Below are 20,440 nucleotides of genomic sequence, written 5' to 3' on the forward strand. Positions count from 1 at the left end.
CAGTGTATTGCTTGTAAATTTCGAGAATTCTATGGTCTGCTTGCCTGTTTTAGTAATGATAAACCCGAGTTTAGGGGAGAAGAAAAACTGCGCAACCCTTGCCCAAGACGGATTAAGATATTGTGCAGGGTGGGAGGTTAATCCCCGTCTGCACTTGTATACTTATTCCACCATTTCTGTCAGTGCTGTATGCACTTCAGAAACTCAATTTTCGGAATTGGCATAAGTAGTTCTCATTTTGTTTAATTTAGAGGTTCGCACAACGGTACAATGGTTACACGCGCTGTCTTTTCGTACCATGTAGAAAAGACCTACCTTCGAATCTCATCTAGACTGAAGGAACATTTATTGGCTTTTTTTGCATAACTTGACCTGAGTTAGTCTTAGTCAGCTGTGGTTTTATATTCAGAAGCCTTTTTTTTTTTTTTGCTCAGCTAACAGGCATACCGATCATAGATAATGTGCCATAGATAAATTGCAGTTCTGTTTCTACTTCTCTGTTAAAATGGCTTGACATGTCCTATAAGAAATGCCTATCTCTTTTACCAGTTCACGAATAGTCCATCTTTTATTATGAGGGACATGGCTGTAGGGGCAGGAACTATTAATATAAATAATAAGTACACTCTCCATTCAAGGAATAAACATAATTTGAGGAATTTTAATTACTAAAATGTACATATTATTAATTTTCATAAATAGATAAAAAATTATCAATTTTCACGAAAAATAATGCGAAACAGTTCTGTATTCTTGAACATGGTTAAATGCAATGCTTACAATTAGTGGCGTAACTAGGGTTGATGGCGCCGAGGCAAATAAAAAAATTGCGCCCCTTAAACTCTTCTTTTGGAATTTTTTCATTATTTAATCATAAAAAGGCGTCCCCCAAATTTGGTACCTAAGGCACGTGTCCCACCTCCCTCACCCCCAGTTACGCCACTATTCACAAGTACACTGACTTCAAACGCTGAGCACGAAATTGAAACTTATGGAATTGGCTGTAACATGCCGATATATGTAGTGTTTCTATGGTTAAAACTGAAACAAGCCTGGCCTTTCTGACACCTGCTGAACTCTGGGGGTGTAAAGAAACTGCATGAAGAACCTTGGATCCCTGGAGGCGACCAGAGTCTGATTAGTTGTAACCATTAAAGTACCTTTTTTTTTGATAATTGTACAAAAAATTACAAAATGTGTACATTAATTATATTTCAAATGAGTGAACCAAATTTTGCATTTGATTGTGACCTGATAAACTGAAATAAAGCTAAACAACCCAGGAATAATTACTAGTTTCTAAAATAGTCCTCTTTCTTGGGAAAGTGAAAAACCAGATATCGAATAACCTGAACAATACATTAAATATTGCAATAAGAATAGCCCCAGTAAAGAACACCCGTAAAAGCTACAAAAACAACAACAAAAAAAAAAAAAAAACTTGAATAATGAATTGCATATGGTCAACACATACTAGGTGTTATCTATCAATAAAAGATTCTGCAATCAATTCTTAATACTTACAATTTCCAGAATGAACGTTGAGGTTTTTTTCTCGTTTCGGGAAGTATTCTTGTTTAAGAATATTCTCTACTGGCATTAGTAGCCTTGCTTATAACTCTACAATAATATCAGTTTGAGAGTAACGCTTCAATATTTATCATATCAGAAGGCCTTAGTTGAACGAAATGAACTGAATAAATTATTTTAGTCAATCAGTCACTTAAGAATTCATGATTTATGAAGGCGAGATTCACAATTAACAAAATTATTCAGGTTCTCGTAAACTATAGATTCCAAAATATCGCAAGAATTTTTAATATAGGTAGATCTGCATGAGTTAACAGTTTTTCATATTCCATATTTTAATAGTTTTTTTAAGAGTGTCTATGGTGTATCTAAACACCGATATTATATAGATACTAAACTCTTAAAGTATTATGCCATGTGCATTTAATTATTTTCCATATTTTAAAGATAGGCACTAGACAACTTTGTTTCTCATTAGAATATTACATGCAGCAAAAGAGACACGACTAAAACGAAGTTGCTAGTGCAATACTATATACGAAGGGGTATCAAAAAGTTCGTACCCTGACCTAGATAAAACATCAGTAGGTAGATGCCGTTTTTAATATAAGTTGTCTACATATTCAATAACTAACATGTGAAATTTCATTCCCGTAGGTGATCGTACACCAGAGGTGGAGCTCGGAATCCGAGGAAGGACGCTATGGTTGACAAAGTGGAGTATCGAGCAATGATCATGTTCCTGCATTTTGCAGGGCAAGAAAGTTCAGGAAATTGACGAAGAAATGAAAGCTGTGTATGGGCAGAATTGTCCATCCAATGACACTGTTAAAAAGTGGAAACAGGAGTTCCAATGCGGTCGTACGAGTGTCTTTGACGAGCCAAGAGAAGAAAGGCCATCCACAGATACTGAGACGGTTGCAAAGGTCGAACAGCTCGTGCTGAGTGACAGACATGTGACAATTCATTTAATCGGAAATGCAGTGGGAATTAGTTATGGGTCTGTCCACAGCATTTTACATGACGATCTGTACATGTCTAAGGTCTCCACACGATGGGTTTCAAGATTGCTGACGCCTTTGCAGAAGCAATGTTCTCCCCAACTGTTGGATTTGTGTGATGTTGAGAACTTTTTTTGATCGGTTGGCGACAAATGACGAACGAATGCTGGGTGTACAATGAATAAACCATTGCGTGGACGCCGCTTTGATTCATCTCAGGAAGTCATCAATGAAGTGGAATCTTGGTTTCAGGCAAAAAATGCGGACTTTATGATCAAAGCATTAAACAACTGATCCAGATGTCGGAGAAATGTGTTAGTATACATGGAGAGTACATAGAAAAGGATTAAAGTTCCTGTGAAGTTTCACCTTTCTAGGGCTGTTATTTCTAGGGAAGGGTACGAACCTTTTGATACCCCCTCGTACAATTCTTTCACAATGCTATTGGTATACCATTAGAGACAATATTTTACGTGAATGGAAAATAACTTTATATATAATGAATAATATCAGAGCACATTTCAGTATATATGAATCTTTTTTCTGCCTATGCTTTAGGATGTTCACGCAGGGGCAAAGAAGTATAACAATTCAATAGCCTGTCCGACCTCCACTGGTAAAAACTTAACGTGTATTTTGGGCGTTATTCAGTTTTGAACAAGTAATGTTCTGAATTCTGTACCTGAACATTTACCTCGGCCCTAAGGTGTAATTAATTAATAATGATTTAGACACAGGTAACTTTTCCCCAAATCATATTATTGGCTACAAATTAAATGCTTCTAAATTGTGGCTTTTCATTAATAAAAGAGAAATTTACATATTCCAAAGAAAATAAAAGCGTGATGTAATTATTCTTAGGCAGAAAAGCGAACAAAGTTATATTTAATGAAGCCAGTTAAAAGCTTAGAAGCTGTCACTTTGTCTGCGTACTTCCCAGCAAAGTTATTTGCATGGATGCAAGTGCCAGCTTTCATATTTCCCCCAACTTGAAAGGTGCCCTTTTTAAATTACGACAGAGACAATAAATCATGTTGAAAGTATACAACACGACAGTTATGAGCTCGTCTATTACCGAATTAAATATCTTTTTCTTCATACCTACCAAGAACCTTGACAACTACATCTCTGAAGGCACTTTCTCCCTGTCTGCTTTCCGCTATGCACCGATAAGATCCTTCATCATTCGTCCGATCTACATTTTCAATGACAAGTGTTCCATTAGGGTGGACAATTTGTCTTCTGTTCTGGGGAAGTCTTGTTTCTCCTGTTAAAAGATTATTGCTTTTGAAAAAGAAGGTTTGGGATGCTTGTCAAAATCTAAAATTAGAATTGTTACATTGAATGGAATATTTTTATCCATAAAAATGATTAACTTTCTTTCAGAATTACAAAGCTGCTTGGGTAACTTTTAAAAGTCATTTAGGAATTCCTTCTATGGTCTGTAAACTCCTTAAGTATTTAAAGCACTGGAAAACACCAAAAGAAAATAATGATTGCGGCTTAATATTTCTCCACAGCAATGTACAATAGGATGTAAGCAGTGTTCCTACATCGGGAGATGGGTGTATTTTAATATTTCTTTGAACGTTTTAGGATTTTTATTGCCATTAAGAGCTATGATTAAAGATGATTAAAAGTAGCTACACTGTAGAGGGTTATCGACCATCTTTAAGCTTACCACAGTTTTGAAAAAAAGCCAGATTTGGATATGGCCATGAAGCCTGTAAAAATATTTAAGTTTCCATAATACTAAGAAGTTTTCAGAGCAAGAATATGGAACGTTTCAATTAAGACTCTGTGGTCTGACTCGCTTAATTTTAGGGTTTAGGCTATTTGTCACCTGGACCTTTTTTTTTTTTTCAGTATTTCACATTCTATATACATTCTCATTTTGATTTCCATTTTGTTGACTGGATTGGAACTTTTCTTTTAATGGATAAAAACGTGGAACAAAATGCGCTATAATTGTACTTCGTAGACTTGTTTAATTTTGCCATCATCCACAGTTTGGAAAATGCAGTGCACATGTTTGAATATGCAGTATTGCAAATCTATTTCGGATCGTATTAGTACTAGCAAAATTATGCAAGAAAGCTATTGTAGCAGCACCAATAAATAAATAATCAGCGTCATTTTCCCTGTAGATCAGAGAGCACTTTTGTGTCTCTGATCTACAGGGAATTGTTTTAGAAGAGGTTATACTTCCTTACCTCTGCAGAAAAATTTGTGCCCCAATACTAATTGTCATAATTAGATATTCGATTGAAGCAAATTGTATTATTGCAAATATACCTGGGGCTGATGGAATCTGTCCAATTATATTAAAAGAAGCCGCAAACCATGATCCCTAATTATGAGAGTATCCTTGGATTTAGAGGAAGTATGTATAGATTGGAGATGTGTAAGTGTCTCTCCTATTCAGAAAGGGGAATCTCAGGTAATTATAGACCTGTAATTTAGATCTTTGTACCAGGGAAATGCTGCGATTTTCGTAAGACGATCTTGCGGATGTCACAGCACGGGTTTATTAAGGACAAATCTTGTCTTGCCAATCTGATTAACTGCTATGAGACAATAACAAATAAACTGGATATAACAAATAATTCTGACATCATATACTTATTTTTTTATTCAGGCTTTTGACACTGTTCTTCATGAAAGACTTCTGTACAAATTGGAGAATTAAAGGCAAGTTACTGCCACGGATAAAGGAATGGTTGAGTACCTGAAGATAGAGGGTAGTTATAAATGAGTAATATTCTTCTTGGGCTAATGTTATTAGTGGCGTTCGTCATGGTTTACTTCTGGGCCCATACTGTTTTCAGTATTTATTGATGAAAAATATAAATCTTATTGTCTAAGTCTGCAAATAATACAAAGGTTGGCAAGGTGGTTGATGACAAGAATCAAGGCATTCTGCTGCAACAAGGCATAATGAAATTAGGCAAATAGCAGTAAACCAAGAATAATATAGTGTGTTGGATGGTACCACACTGAGCGTTTTAACGAAAAAGACTTAGTCCGTAAAGTTCTCTGAGCAGTGCCCAGGGTTGGACAGCTCATGGGTTCTTTCAGTGAAATACTGTAATTTCTGCCAGCAGAGACAAGGAGGTGATTATCCTGTTGCATAAAGCAATGGTCAGGGCACATGTTGAGTACTGCACACAAGTTTCGAACAGGTCTCAGAATCCGCATTTTAAGTAGGATGTGGAAGTGTTTCATTGGGTGCAAAGAAGAGCAACAAGATTATTCGAGGACACAAAAGAGCATTCTTCTTTCTATGAAATACTTCATTTTTGCAAAACTCGACACCTCCGAGGTGACTTGATTGCATGTTTAATGCTTTGAATGGATGGATGGAGTATCATAGAGAACCAAATACTGACGGCATTCTTACTTTTCTTCAGACATATTTCATTAAATTTAAATGGAATTTAAATTTCAGTTAATCGAAATTTAATTAAGGTAAAATTAATTAAAAAATGATGATTGCAGGATAGATGTACAAAATTTGATTTCAACTAGAGTGATTATTGGAACAAACTTCCGTCTAGAATTTTAGAGTTGGATAGTTGGAATAAACTTAAGGAGGGATTAGCCGAATTATTATTTTGACTGTTTTTTTTTTCAAGCTTGCTTCTTTGCATCATTTGCCACTCTAAACTATTGTAATTGGAGGGGAAAGCCGCATTTATTTCATTTTTGGTACTGAGCAAACTAAGTTTTCTTAGTGCACTTGTTTCGAATTGTGGGGACACTCTAACAGTAGTTGCTTTGGTATTGCATTATTGTAAATAAAATGCACTGCTCCAATGGAAAAATATGTCGTTGTTTTATTTAAAGTGTTTGCCGCAACCCAGACTCGAGTTTCGAAAATATTTCGGATCTCATCGGTAGGCAGTGTGGAGCCCTAAACAACGTAGTGACGGGAAGTATCCATAAAATGTGAGATGCGACAATTTGCATACCTAATAACAATTTGAAATAATGTGAGTTCATGATGAAAATCTATATTACGAATAACACTGATACTAACTGTGTATATTTAGTGACGTAGTCACGCTTTTTCTGTTCCTCGTGGGTAGCACAGTTGGTGGGACCGCTGTCCTCCCCACAACAGGTGGAAAAGACCTGAGTTCAAGTCCCGTCAATGAGGTGAAGAATTTTTATGGGCCTTTTTCAAAACGTGGCTGAGTTAGTCGGTCCCATACGAGGGTAGCATGGTTTTACCTCTCGGTCGGATTTTTCGTTCAGCAAACAGAAAATCGACCACAGAACAATATACATTGAGCAATATGACTTAAGTCGATAATGCTCCTAATATAACAGCTTTTCCAGTTATGAATAGTAACGCAGAGAAATTTGTTCTTTAGAATGTCAGTAATAACACAGAGGAATTAATTTATTTATGAAAGTTAAAGGAATGAAAACTGCCTGTGAATATCGTTAGGATTTTGAAATATTTGTCAGGAGTGTACAAACAAAGAAACCAGGTTACAAGTACACTATACTCTATAGTGTTAAAAGTAATTCATTCAAAAATTATTTTTTAAAATGGAAGAATGTGATAACAAATGATCTCTGATTTAACAATATACTGATCCTTTACGGTATCTGCACGAGATGGACCAAATAACAGAAACATCTATGATAAGGGTTTAGGCAGGGGCGTATTCAGGGGTGCAGAGGGGGCAATATGCCCCCTTTACTCATACCTATGTGTATAAGTGTTCCTAAGTCTATCTAAAAAAACTCAAAAATCTGGTCGTCATGCCTCCCCCCCCCCTACGAGGATACGGTACTGGTTATAGGTATGCACTAATATGGTGTTGGATCACCCTTTGCTTTTAAAACGGCATCTGTTCTAAGTGGAATAGAGCCAGACAAATCTTGAACTGTTTTAAGAAGAATATTGGACCATTCTTTATGGAGGAATGTTTCAACCTTCTTGAGTGTGCAGGTGGAGGAAATCTGCTTCTCTCCAAATATGCTCACAGCAGCTCAGTAACATTTAAGTCTTGTGATTGTACAGAATACAGGAGATGCCAAGTCCTAGTTTCATGTTCCTCAAACCAAGGTTGGACACATCTGGTTGTGTATTGGAGCATTATTATCTTGAAACATGGCATCCTTTATGGGAAACAGTGTTTGCACCATGGGATAAACCTGGTCACTTAGAATATCAAGGTAATCAGTGGCAGTAATTCGCCCGTTCGGGATGATGATGATAGGACCTAAAGGATAGCAAGATATTGCTGCCCAAACCATTGTTGATCCTCTTCCCTGTTTGACGTTTGGCACAAAAATCGGTCAGGATGATGCACTTCCTTTGAAATTCAACAAATGTTAAACTCTTCCTGACGTTGGAAAAAGTGAGTGATTCTTTTGAAAATATGACATGCTTACAATCAGAAAGCGTTCAGTTAGTTTTTGTGCTCCATACATAATTGCATCCTCTTTTTAGCATTACCATCAGTAACGAGTGGCTTGGCAATAGCCGCTCTTCCATAAATTTCAGCTTTGATGTTCTCACCGAACTGTTTTGCTAGAAATTAGATTGCTGAGAATTGCATTAATTTCTACAGTTATTTTAAGGCAGTAGCATTGTTTTCGGGATACAGTCATTTCATTGTCAAGCGGTCTCTTTCAGTCAGTTCGATTTTTTGCCACATTCGTCATATCAATTGTTTTTCTATACTTGAATGCAGACATCACTTTCGATTCGATACAGTGTCTCTGGATACATTAAACAATTCAAAAGTTTTAGTCACCGATGTCCCCGCTAAACCTGCATTAACAATTTGACCTCTCTGGAATCAGACAAGTCTATTTTCTTCATGTACCTTTTTTATATCACCTCTAAATAAACAGCTTTTGTCGTCTTTCCTTCACGGTACTACAGTACTAGCATTTGTCCTTGCCCCCAAGAAGCAAGCCAACCTTTAGAACTCAGGCCTCACCCATCTGTCTTTGGAGAAATAGGAGTCTAGCCGTTAAATTTTGGGAAAATGAAATGGGCGATGATTAGTGTTTGGGGAGGGATTCCTTTAGGACAGGATTCGGCAGTCTACGACACGTACCAAAAGTGAACAAGTGTCATAGTGTAAGAACCCATTCTTACAACTCCTAATAATAATATTTTTGTAATATTTCGGAAATTATTATATTTTAAACAGACGGCATTAGGCAATTTGCTTGCGCTCCTGTGTTGTTCGTTTCAGTAGAGAGCGGATTAGCGTTAGCAACAGGGGGCCTGTTCGAACTGAAACTGAACAATAGGAGTGCTAGTTTGAAGCAGTTTTGTTTACGGTAAGTAGAGCGGGAGCTGCACTGCGGAAAAAAGGGACAAAGGAACGCCTCACCCCCCAGAAAGGGTTCGGACTCCAAAGAGGAAAGACCCGAGATCATAGAGCAAGCCGAGATCGGGTATCATAGCGCTGTATAAACAGGCCGACACCGAAGTGCGCTCTTATAAATTTCAAGGGCGGTCACTTAAAAAGGGGCGTGACGAAAAGGGGTAAGTGGACAAGGATGGTCAGAAGAAAGTTCTAGAAATTTCTTAGCGTCCGGATGTCCCCGCTACGAAAAGGGAGCGCGACCAACCCGAACGTGGGCAGAGACAACAGTAAAGGAAATGAGTGAATAAGAATAAAGATGGAGAAAGAGAAATAGAAGATGATTGGTCAAGAAAAGGGGGAGAGAGATGAACAAAAAAGGTGATGGGGGAGTGAAAGAGAGGAGTCCGAGACAGAGAAGCGGGAAAAGAAGTCAGAGAATTGCTGGAGAGCGAGAGAGAGAAATTTTTTGGGAGTGAGAATGGTGTTGGAGGTGTGTGGGAATTGTTAAACGGTGGGTTTTACAAATGGCACAGTTCAGTGGGTATTGGTTATAGAAAAGGGGGGAAACGATTGAGAATAAAATCGGATCGAGCTTCAAACGGATAGCCAAGGCAGCAACCCTGGAGAAAAGTCCTTGTGCGTCGAGAGATCCGACAGAGAGCAGTATAAAGATGCGCGCCTAGTGGATCAGCAAAGGCCAAGCCCAGAGAGACGACAGCTGGAAAAGACCTGAAGCGGGAAACACCCATCCAGGTAGAGACAGAAGAAAGTGCAAGTAAGTTTGGAAAATTTTGCTAACGAAAAAACTGTATTATAAAGAAAATATAAACGGGGGAGAAATGAATAGGGCAGTTAGAGGAGATTTATGATGAACTGAATACTGTATTGTAAAAGATAGAAAAGGGGGAACAATAGAATATAGATAAAGATAGTGAGAGTGAGTGTGTTACCTATCTGTGTTAGAAGTATGTGTAAAATAAAGGAATGTGTTACTGTTGTTAACGAAATAGCCTGAACTCTGGAGAAATATCCTCTAGTTGTGTATAGTCCACCGAAGGCTCAAAAGGATATGCCCAATTAGATCTTCATGTGCATAGAGGGAGAGAGGAAGAATAATGTAATTACCTATATATATCCATATATAATTGCATATGTTAGTTAGTACTTTATATTGTTTAAAAGTTGTAGATGGTTATGAATTCATTGAAAGAAAGGAAAGGTGAGAACATTATATTATGTATAGTAAAAAAGAGAGCTGTGAGAAATTTTGATATCTTGAATTATTTAGTGTGTGTATTTTGATTATATACTAGAACGGTGAAATAAACTTTGTTATGTTGGTAACATATATCTTATCTTTGGGGAGAAACACCACAGCTCTATAGCAAGTATTCGGAATTATCCAGGCAGGGGAAATATATATAAAAAAAAAATAAAATCCTCATTACATGGAATCTTCTGATGTAAAAAAGGCTAAATGGAATTAATTTATTGAGCAGCAGATAGCTTGTGGACCTTGGAAGAGAAGTGAGGACCCCTGTTCCAGAATTTAAATTTAAAGCAACAGCCTATTGAGGTTCCAAGATAGATAGAAGTTAAAATTGTATACAAAGTTCCCCAATTGGCTTCTAGATCCCACATTAGTAACATATTTATGCGACTCTCGTGGCAGTGTTTTCAGGGAAGTATTAAAATTGAAACCTTGAAGAAAAAAAATTGTATTTTATGGGAAAAAAATTTTTCAGATCGAATTCTCTACCCTAGCAAATCATCTTCTAGTCACAGATTTTGAAAACGCTTTTGTATTATTCGTTGGAGTTAGTTGTGCCTTTTGAGCAGCTGTGTGTCTCGGAAACCAAAACTGTGCAACTTCATTAATAGCAAACGCAGTTTATAGTTATTGCCTTGATGCCTGAACCTTTTTATCGCAACATTTAAAGAAACAACTACAGAAAAAAAAAAAACTACTAGATTCTTCAGGGATTGTAGATCCGTCCTCGTAAGTGTTCTTAGTCTGTTGGATTGTTGTTTGGTTGTCACTCTTTTTACGCTCGCAACAGTTGACCTTCTGAGGTTCAACAGTAGACGAACAACTTATAGCATCTTACAGTAAAACCTCTTTTTAAGCCGCTTGTTCTATACAATGTGACCGATATGGTTTATTTAATATTTATCGTTCTCTTGACACATTTTACAGCTGTTCCTACTTGTCATACAGTCCGCTTAATTCACTTTATTCACTAGAGTGAAGGACTGGCCAAAGCGTTGGATTATATGGTCACTAATGCGCACAGTTAAATCCGTATGCTGCTGGAAAAAAAATGCACGGTCCATTATTAACTGTGAAACCCCTCTGGGGTAGAGAAGTGGACAGCATTAATCATCTTTCCCTCTCTCTCCACTTGGGTTCTATTTAGTTTGGCCATAGGGGAATTCTTCACGTTGGGACCGGAGGAACTTTGACGCTCTTTTTGGACTCCGTGGTACGCTTAATCCGGTTGAAAGTTGCATGGAATCGTCTGCCAAAATCTCTGGTTTTTCATTCCAAAAAACAGTCAATCTTATGACTTCAATTGTCTCCTTATACATCTAAATAACCTGCCTGTTAACTTTGTGCTGTTTATCGGCTGCTTTAAACAGATACAATGGAAATGTATAGTTTTCTGTCTTTGGGGAAGCCATACTGGAGTATAAAATGAAGCTTTGTAAAACTTTACACAAGAGTCATTCCAATACGTTTGAAAGTGTAGTAAGTGTAGCGTAGCTGGATTGGCTCAGTGGCTACATCACTAATAATATTATTGAAAGAAAATAAAATATCACACGCTATAAGAAAGAGCACTTGTTGGAAGATGCCCAGAGAGGTTCACTGACCGTACCCTGCAATTTTTTTAACTTATGCTTTTACATAAATACAAAAGGATGAACGGGAAAGAACCGTTGCGTCAAAATTTCCAAAAAATATATATATATATAGAATGAAACATTGCACGTAGAGTATGTGTTGTACCGTATTTCTGTAAATACCTAGGAATACTAACAGAAACCAACCACCTATTATCGTATACCTCGCTAAACAAATCGATTTCGTTTTCTTTTCTGCTCAAACAACCACATAAGCCACGTTCGGTATTATTTCGAATTTCTAGGTAACCAACTTGTAATAAATCACCAAAATATTTATTTATAGCCATCACTTCACTTATAAATTGAGGTTATTTATATTTATTTACTTGTTTGAGATTGTTTTAAGACTTTCTTAACCTATATGTTATTTTTAAGTGCTAACAGAGGGCAGCACTAAACAGACAGTCTGAAGAGTAGGCCGTTTAATTCAACGTGACGTTTTCGTGACTTCGTTAAGGATCCTTTCATGAAATATAGCGCCTCTTGTTTTATACTTCTTAGCCTATTTTCAGAACGAAGCTTCATTTCGGGTTGTGTTCCAGTAGTTGATAATTCATTTTAGAAGATGAACAAATCGCATTCATTGTCTCGTGTAGTTCAAATGACAGTGGCATTGAAGAAAAGGCTAGTTTCGATTTTAGTGGCTGGAGAAAGTTGAAGCATTTTTTATTAACACAAGAGGTGATTCTAAGGACCTTTATCACAGTGTGGCCTCGAAAATGCATACAGTTTAAAAACTGGATATCTTGATGCCTCATGGCTGTAACTGTTCCTTGCAGAAATCCTAAAGAACCAACCATTTCAATTTAAATATTAATTTATGCTGAATTTCTGATCCGATTGAATCACTTCAACTGCTGTAAGATTGACTATAAATCCATAGTTAACTACTCATCTATAGTTAACTGATATAATTAACTATTTTGGTTAAATACCTATCAACAGCACTGCATCCATCCTTTTGGCCCTAAATACACTCAGAAAAATTATTTTCGAGGGTTATTTATAAATATAAGGGCGAGATAAATGAAAACGAAAATTATTTTCAGACTAATAACTGGTTCTTTAATTTATTTAATTATTTTAATATAATTAAGTGAGTTGTTTATCGTCTTATTTGAGTGCTTGCGTTGAAATATAATCCCATTCCTTTACTTCGACTACAGTCTGTTCGACTGTAGTCGAACAGACTATTCGACTACAGTAATATGAAAATGTGCGATCTATCAGACTTGAAAAGAGCTCTTATCGTGGGTGCACGTTTAGCAGGAGCCACGATTCAAGAAACGAAAGACATAACTGGTTTCTCAAAAGCATCCATCTCAAAGTCTTTTAATGACTGGAAAGAGGAAGCGATTCTTCCACATCTCAAAGGCGTAAATGTGGCAGAAAAACAATACTTCAAGAACAAAGCTGTCGTACTCTAATGACTGCTGTACGGAAAAATATGACATCCAGTGTGGCGAAAACCATCACGAAGCGATGGACCCTGCTTGCATTATTAAGACAACCACCCAAGCATTTGGAAATGGTATTATGGAATGGGGAATGTTTTGTTGGCCTGGACTGGGTCCGTTGATACCGGTGGAATGTCATCAAGGGAGTACCCGAATTTTGTATCAGATCTACTGCGCCCTGCAATGTTACACTTTTATCCTGAAAGTCATGGCCACTTCATGGTTGACAATGCAACAGAGTTGTAAGAATGGTGGTTCGGAGAACATTACGCGGATTTCCACCACCTTCTCTGGCCCCATTTTCACCTGATCTCAATGTTATTGAAAATGTGTGGAATATGCTGGAGAGAACTATTCGACAACCAACGAGCTCCTCTTCCTTCAATGTTCTCGCAGCTGTATCTTATTTTGCTGGCAGAATGGTTACAATTAGACCAAAACGCCCTTAAACTTTGTCGCTCCAAAACACTTTATATAGATTCCATGCAGTGCCGCACACTTTCTGTTATTCGAAACAAAGCCCGATTCGATACTTAGTTCGTATTTTTTGGCCAGTATGTGTGTAGTTGTTCTTTATTTTCCAAAAAAATAAAATCTATAAAATTTAGGCACTTATTCTATTTTTACATAGATTATTTTATAACCTGCAAATAAGTTTTTGATTACTGTTAGCACCATAGTTTGACGACTTCACTTCACTGGCCCTATGGAATCAATGTACTGCCAGCCCATTTTTCAGTTGTGTATTCCAAAAGCATGGAAATCTCAAAGCGGCTTGAGATTTCCATGCAAAACAGCAACTGACCAGAACCTTTCCCACTGCTTTCTTCTCCTGGATTTCGTCGGCATTTCCATGGTGTTGACTGATGTTTCCACTGGTGCTGCGTCGCTTGCATGCTGTTTCCAAGTGTCTGCACTATGTCTTAACCACAATCATTATACGAGCTAAGAAGTTATTTCCTTCTTATACTAGATAAGGTGCTAGTTTTCATATATAACACAATTCCATTCTCACATTAGCTCTTGCAGATAGTATAGTGGATATAATCACTTTTGTCGTCACATCGGGTGGAAAAGGCATTGAATTCCAATCTCATCGATGATGGGAGGAATTTTTTATGGGCTTTTTTCAGAATGTGGCTGAATTAATTCTCACATTCGAAAACTTTTTTTATTCATCTTTGAAATACTTAAGAATCCACTTCGCGCAGACACTGTTTGGTGCTTTGTATGAAAAATCTGTGCCATTATAGCAAAACAACAACAACAAAAAAAAAACCTATTGTTATCCATCATTCATTATAGGTAGGATATATAATGAATTTGAATAGAGTTAGTAATACTACACGACAAATTTTTTTTCCGTCATACCTCTGGAACAAAAGTTGGTTATTCTGAACAAAATTAATTTCCTGATTATGAAAATATCAATCTTTTACTTTACGAATAAAGATATACGCATTTTTTTAAATTCCTTGTTTTTATATAATATCAGCATACATGGTTTCACTTATTACACACACAATATATGTTACTTAGACATGTTTTCCGCTCAATGATTTCCTTTTATACTCCACATTGTTTTTCCCGTTTAAGGAACCAACAGTAATCTCCCATCATGTCAGAGTCCCAGAGACCTTGGTATCGTTTTTTCATTGCAGATACGTCCTGGTGGAAGCGCTCTCCTTGTTCATCACTGACGTCTGCTAAGTTTTCAGGAAAGAAATCCAGATGGGAATGAAGGAAATGCATTTTCAATGACATTCGGAACTCCATGATCTTGTAACATTTCAGCAACTTTGTCACCGGTTGATCATAGTTCTCTTCTTTTCTCTTTCCGAGGAATCCGTGTATAACAGCCTTGAAAGAGCTCCATGCAGCCAGTTCAACGTCATTCAGATTCTTTGAAATTCTTCATATTTTAGGAGCTTTCTTATTTGAGGACCTATGAAAATTCCTTCCTTCAGCTTTGCATGAGATAAATTTGGAAACATTTTCAGTAAATATGCGAATCCTCTGCTTTCTTTATCCAGTGCCTCAGTGAAATTCTTAATCAGTCCAAGCTTGATGTGTAATGGGGGAAGAAAAACGTTTTGTGGATCAACCAATGGAACATACTTTACATTGCTTTTGTCGAGAATATATTCATCTCTCTTGTCCCAGTGCTGTACAACGTAGTGTTTGGCTGTTGAACGACTATCCCACAAACACAGGAAACAAGTATTTAGTAAACCATCTTGCAACCCAACAAGCAGTCCAATCACTTTGAGATCACCACAAATATTCTAGCCATAGTCATTGTAACGTATAGCAGCAAGAAACTGGGACATGCTATCGTAAGTTTCTTTCAGGCCAACAGCATGAACAAGAGGAATTGATGGTAAAGTATTTTCATTATGAAGCAATACTGCTTTCAAACTTAGCTTTGACGCATCAATGAACAAACGCCATTCAAAGGTATTGTGATCAAAGTTCAGTTCGTGCATAAGGCCAACGACGTCTTTGCAGACACATGTTGTTTTCCATTGCAAAATACCTTAAACTCTTAATTTCGCTTACTGTATATTGTAATGTTTGTACCTTTGGTGAGTAAGCTCCACTGTTGTAGTCTGGATCAGAGTAATTCAGCCTTCTCTTTGGGTAAGCCCAAGTCTCTGATCAAGTCGCTTAATTCTTTTTGTTCAATGTAGTGTGGGGCCTTTTCTTTTTATGCCTCGTAGTCCAAATCATGTGAAGTACATGGTTCCGCAACATCTGGTAAAACGATTTCTTCTGTACCTTCATCACTACTTCCAATACCCCAAGATTTTGGTGGCACAGGATAATGGCAGTTCTTTACCGTGTGGCACTGGCCTAATTGCTGATGGTATATTTGGGGCTTGCTCTTTTTGGAAATACCTTTTATTTTTGTCATGCAGAAATAGCAGTCGTCGAAATGATTCTTGGACTCGCGCCACACCATAATGACGGCAAAAGGTAATGCTCTCAGCTTGTCATATGACCACAGCCTTAAGTTCGTTGTACAAGTAATACAACAGATATGTGGAGCCCAATTTTTTTCTTGGTCACTGATCTTGCAGCCCTTAGTACAATGAATATGCAACTTTTGTGACATTGTATATTTTCTTCCTCTGAGTTTTTGGGGTTAAGTGTCCACAAACATAACAGAAGTTGTCTGGGTGGTTGACGCAAGTTCTGTGCCTTGTCTTCTCCATTTTAACAATGCATTAACCTAAAAACAGTAAAAGCAATTGGTAAATTTGAAGAGAAGGTGAATTCTGGTAGCGTAGTTTATCATACACTATATATTGAACAGTTGGTGTAATAAAATTAATAAAAATACTGACTGTCCGGAAAAGTGCATCGAAATCAAAATATACTATATTGCAAGAACAGTAATGATGTACTTAACTTTTAGCCCAATAAACAAAACCAACCAAAAGTTAAGTTTAAAAATTGTATTTCAAATAGTAATCATATCTTTGTACAGAATCCAGTTATCTATCTATATCTTAAAACTGAGACGTGATAGGAAATTCTTATGATTAATTTTAAATTCTATACATAAAACTTGACCAGAAACAACCATTCATTTGCTGGAGATAAAATCATGTTGGGTAGTGTAATTGTACAGTATACTAAGTATATGAAATATTTCTAGGGATAACACAATTTGAATGTTTTAGACCGGATAAAATCTTAAACGGATTCTGCTGTTTAATTGCGATTCTGCAAAGCTAGCAGTACTTCAGAAAGTGTTTCTGATCTGGGTTGAAAGTTAGTTTGTTTCCATTGTGATGATGATAACGTCAAAATAAATATTACTTTTTTTTTTTAAGGTTCCATACTTCATTGACTGTAAACAAATAATGAACCTGTACGTATATTTATGGTACGTACAAATGAAAAGACAATTTTATAATTCTGAACAATTAAAGCCTTCAGAAAGTGCGATGCTTTAAAAGAGGCCATCACAGAGCAATTATTTTTAATTAAGCAAAACGTGATTTCTGTAAGTAAAGATAATATTTAAACAATAAATAAGGCAAGGGAAGTAATTAACTTTATTCATAGTATCAGTGAGAAACAAGCAGAAAACATTCCAGCAGAATTGAAAAGATTAATATAGGTAGGAAAGAAATTGTTCACAAAAGTACATAATGTAATCAAATTTTCAATTTAACACAATCTGCAAAATGTGTTGAGTATATCAGCATTTCATTAGTTGCTAAAGATGGCTGTTAACTGTTTCTGCCAAACAGTAATTCCAGACATATGAAATGTTTAACATATACCGCCACCTTGGTCGTTTTATTTTCCAATGGTAAAATGGTTCTCTAATCCCTAAAGATAATTATTATAGTAGAAGTGGCAGCCGGCAGTCATAAGTCAAAAATTAAAAATAATCTCGGACATAATTCTCCCTGTCGGAAGGAACTCATAAATATTGAATAACCGGAAATAACGAAGCGATACAAAGCGACATTTAGTTTGATTGGATCAAGCAGCTAGATTAAAGCAACGCGCACTAGATGAATAAGAAGGAAAGGGTAGAGAAGCATTTTAATCCTTTTAAAATCCCAGTGGAAATCTGTTTCATTACACTTGGCGATCTACGATGCATATAATTAAGCGGCTATGAATGGATACAAGTTAATTAGCGAGACCTTCCTATTTAGGAAATGACAAGATGACATACCTTTTTCCCATGTGATCCTTTCAATTGGATGGCCAGCAACGGGGCATTTAATAATTAAACTGTCTCCAGCTAGAACTGAGATGTTCCTCATTGGACGCACGAAGGGGGGACCGAATACACTTACTCTTCCCGAATGAGAGATAGTGGCAATGTCATTTGTCGCTTGACATTCATACTGTCCACCGTCTTCTGTCCGCAGAGAGGTTATGTTGACAAAGCTATTAACGTATCCATCGGTCGTTACGAAATCGCCTACACGGATCCTCATATTCTCAAGGACGGGGGCATCATCTAGGGTCCATGTGATTTGAGGGAGAGGCGTGCCTGTAGCCGCACATTTTAAAGAGATGAAAGGTCCTGGCTCAATGGTCTGGTCTGAGAACGTGTAGGCAAAAACAGGCGGATCATCTGTGGAGGAAAAGAAATAATATTAGTTTATGAAAAAGGATTGCAGTTTGTTAATATTCTCACGTCTGTTAAGTAAAAATTGATTTACTGTTAATTTTTAGTTTGCTTGAATTTTTAGATATATAGTAATAAGTTTTATGTATTCTATAATCTTTCTGTATTTGCGTGTGAATGAAAAGTTAAGTGATTCTTTGTTTGTTCAAGCGTCAATCAATTCTGCAAATCGTAGTTCATAACTCGATTCCGTTCAAGCCTTAAAAGATAACCGTTTCGCTTGCCTGGTTTGTCCGCCTTAAATACTCTCAACAATTTAGCATAAAACTTAAAATCACACAATATGGCGTGATATTATTGATTAGTTTCTTGTGATTCACGGTGATTTCAACCTGCATACTCCATGTACTAGACTATGGAAAATAGGGTCGTTTAAGAACATGATTAAGCGTTGCCATAAAGTTCATTCTGATTGGAGCTCCTTAAATGGACTTTACTTTCTCTTTGGTTTCCATGATGTCTTGATCCTTTTGATATTAGGATCTCAATATCTGTCAACGATATCCATTCTCCCATCCTCAAGCGGGAGAACATCCCCACTTGCAGGTGCGGATCATCGCCCTGTTATTAGATCATAGTATATTAGATGTACTGTAGGAAAGATGTGTGTGTCATGTCTATCATTTACCAACAAATTGCTTTATTATATCAAAAAAAAAAAAAAAAAAGCATGGTGTGCGCAGATGGCTAGACATAGCTTTTCACATAATCACCTTCAGGCACACGTAGCGTTCAATTTAGGAAGTTGCATTCTGTTGTCTAAGCCACTTTTTAATTAATGAACGCCCTCATCGGATTAAATTTACTAGCCTTGAAGATGCTTCTTTAACCTGCCGAAAAAGTGGCAGTCGGAGGGGACCAAGTCTGAAATCTAAGACGAATGGTCAACCCCCCCCCCTCCCCCGCAGACTCCAGGTTTTCGGAGATCCTGGGTTTGGTGCGTGGTATGCGGCTGTATATTGCCATATATCAGTATGATATTCATTGAAAATAGACTTGTTCGTTCTGCAAAATTATCCTTTTAAATTTTGAGGTCACAGGTTACAATATAATGAAGATGTTGGATTGGAAAAAACTTTAACAGGTAGTGAACGCATGTCCTAGGCAGTGGGACGCAATTTTCTCTAGCAGTAGTAACAAATGAAACTGTTTATTGGTAAAAGATAAGTCCTCGTGATGCCGCATAGTCTTATGAATAGTTTTCACGAAAGAAAACACTTTGAAATCTATTTATTTCACAATGTAGAAAGCCTATTATGCTGTGTGTGTGTGTGTGTGTGTGTGTGTGTGTGTGTGTGTGTGTGTGTGTGTGTGTCTAAACATCAGAATCATAATTTTATGGAGATTTTTAAAAACATCTTAAACATTTAAACATGGGACCTTTCAATATTTTCCTCATTGTTGCATTCAACTCATCTTCATAATTACAGCTTCTTTATGATGCTGAATTCCTGTTGTTCAAGGATCAGAAAATCTGGGTGAAACACTTTTTCAGCGAGATGGTCTTTACACATTAAGTGTAGTACTCGATTGTCTTCATGAATAATTCAGCATTCCTATATTTTAGAATCATTTTTCGGAAATTTTATACTGCTAGTTATAGTCACCTTATTCGCTATCCATTAATTCCAGTGGTCTACATAATATTCGAAAGTTAAGGGGTATTGTTGAAGAAATTGGCAGAACTCAAGAAACTAAAAGAAATGGAGGAAAGACATGGGACATGTAACACCGAAGACCACTGCTCTCTTTTCTCAGAAAATGTCGGAGGATATCATCGAAAATGCATTTACATAACAAAAAACTATATAAAACCGTGCACATTAAGGCATGCATATGTTCAAACTATTGTCCCTTTTTTGTGAAGACCGTGTGTGTATTAGCCTCTTATGATCACACAGTCCATAAACGTTTTCAGAGCATATTATAGAGATCTGTTCATACTTTGGCACAACCATATAGATTAACGGAGTTTGTAACCAATCATTTGACAAGAATATTACCATTAATCGTATTTAATGTTCATATGAATTCCAACCTTGG

General features: G+C 36.8%; 1 protein-coding gene across 1 annotated transcript in view; it reads right to left on the reverse strand.

Moving 5' to 3' along the window:
• LOC150084394 (cell adhesion molecule Dscam1-like) overlaps positions 1-20,440 on the reverse strand; it is a 687,198-nt gene that overhangs the window by 335,765 nt on the left and 330,993 nt on the right. Inside the window, 2 exon segments of the mRNA XM_090376030.1 lie at positions 3,637-3,798; positions 17,936-18,343. Coding sequence (XP_090232156.1) covers positions 3,637-3,798; positions 17,936-18,343 — 570 coding nt within the window.

Source organism: Mastigoproctus giganteus, chromosome 6, assembly GCF_048544385.1.
Source record: "Mastigoproctus giganteus isolate SK-2022 chromosome 6, ASM4854438v1, whole genome shotgun sequence".
Lineage (NCBI taxonomy): Eukaryota > Metazoa > Arthropoda > Arachnida > Uropygi > Thelyphonidae > Mastigoproctus > Mastigoproctus giganteus.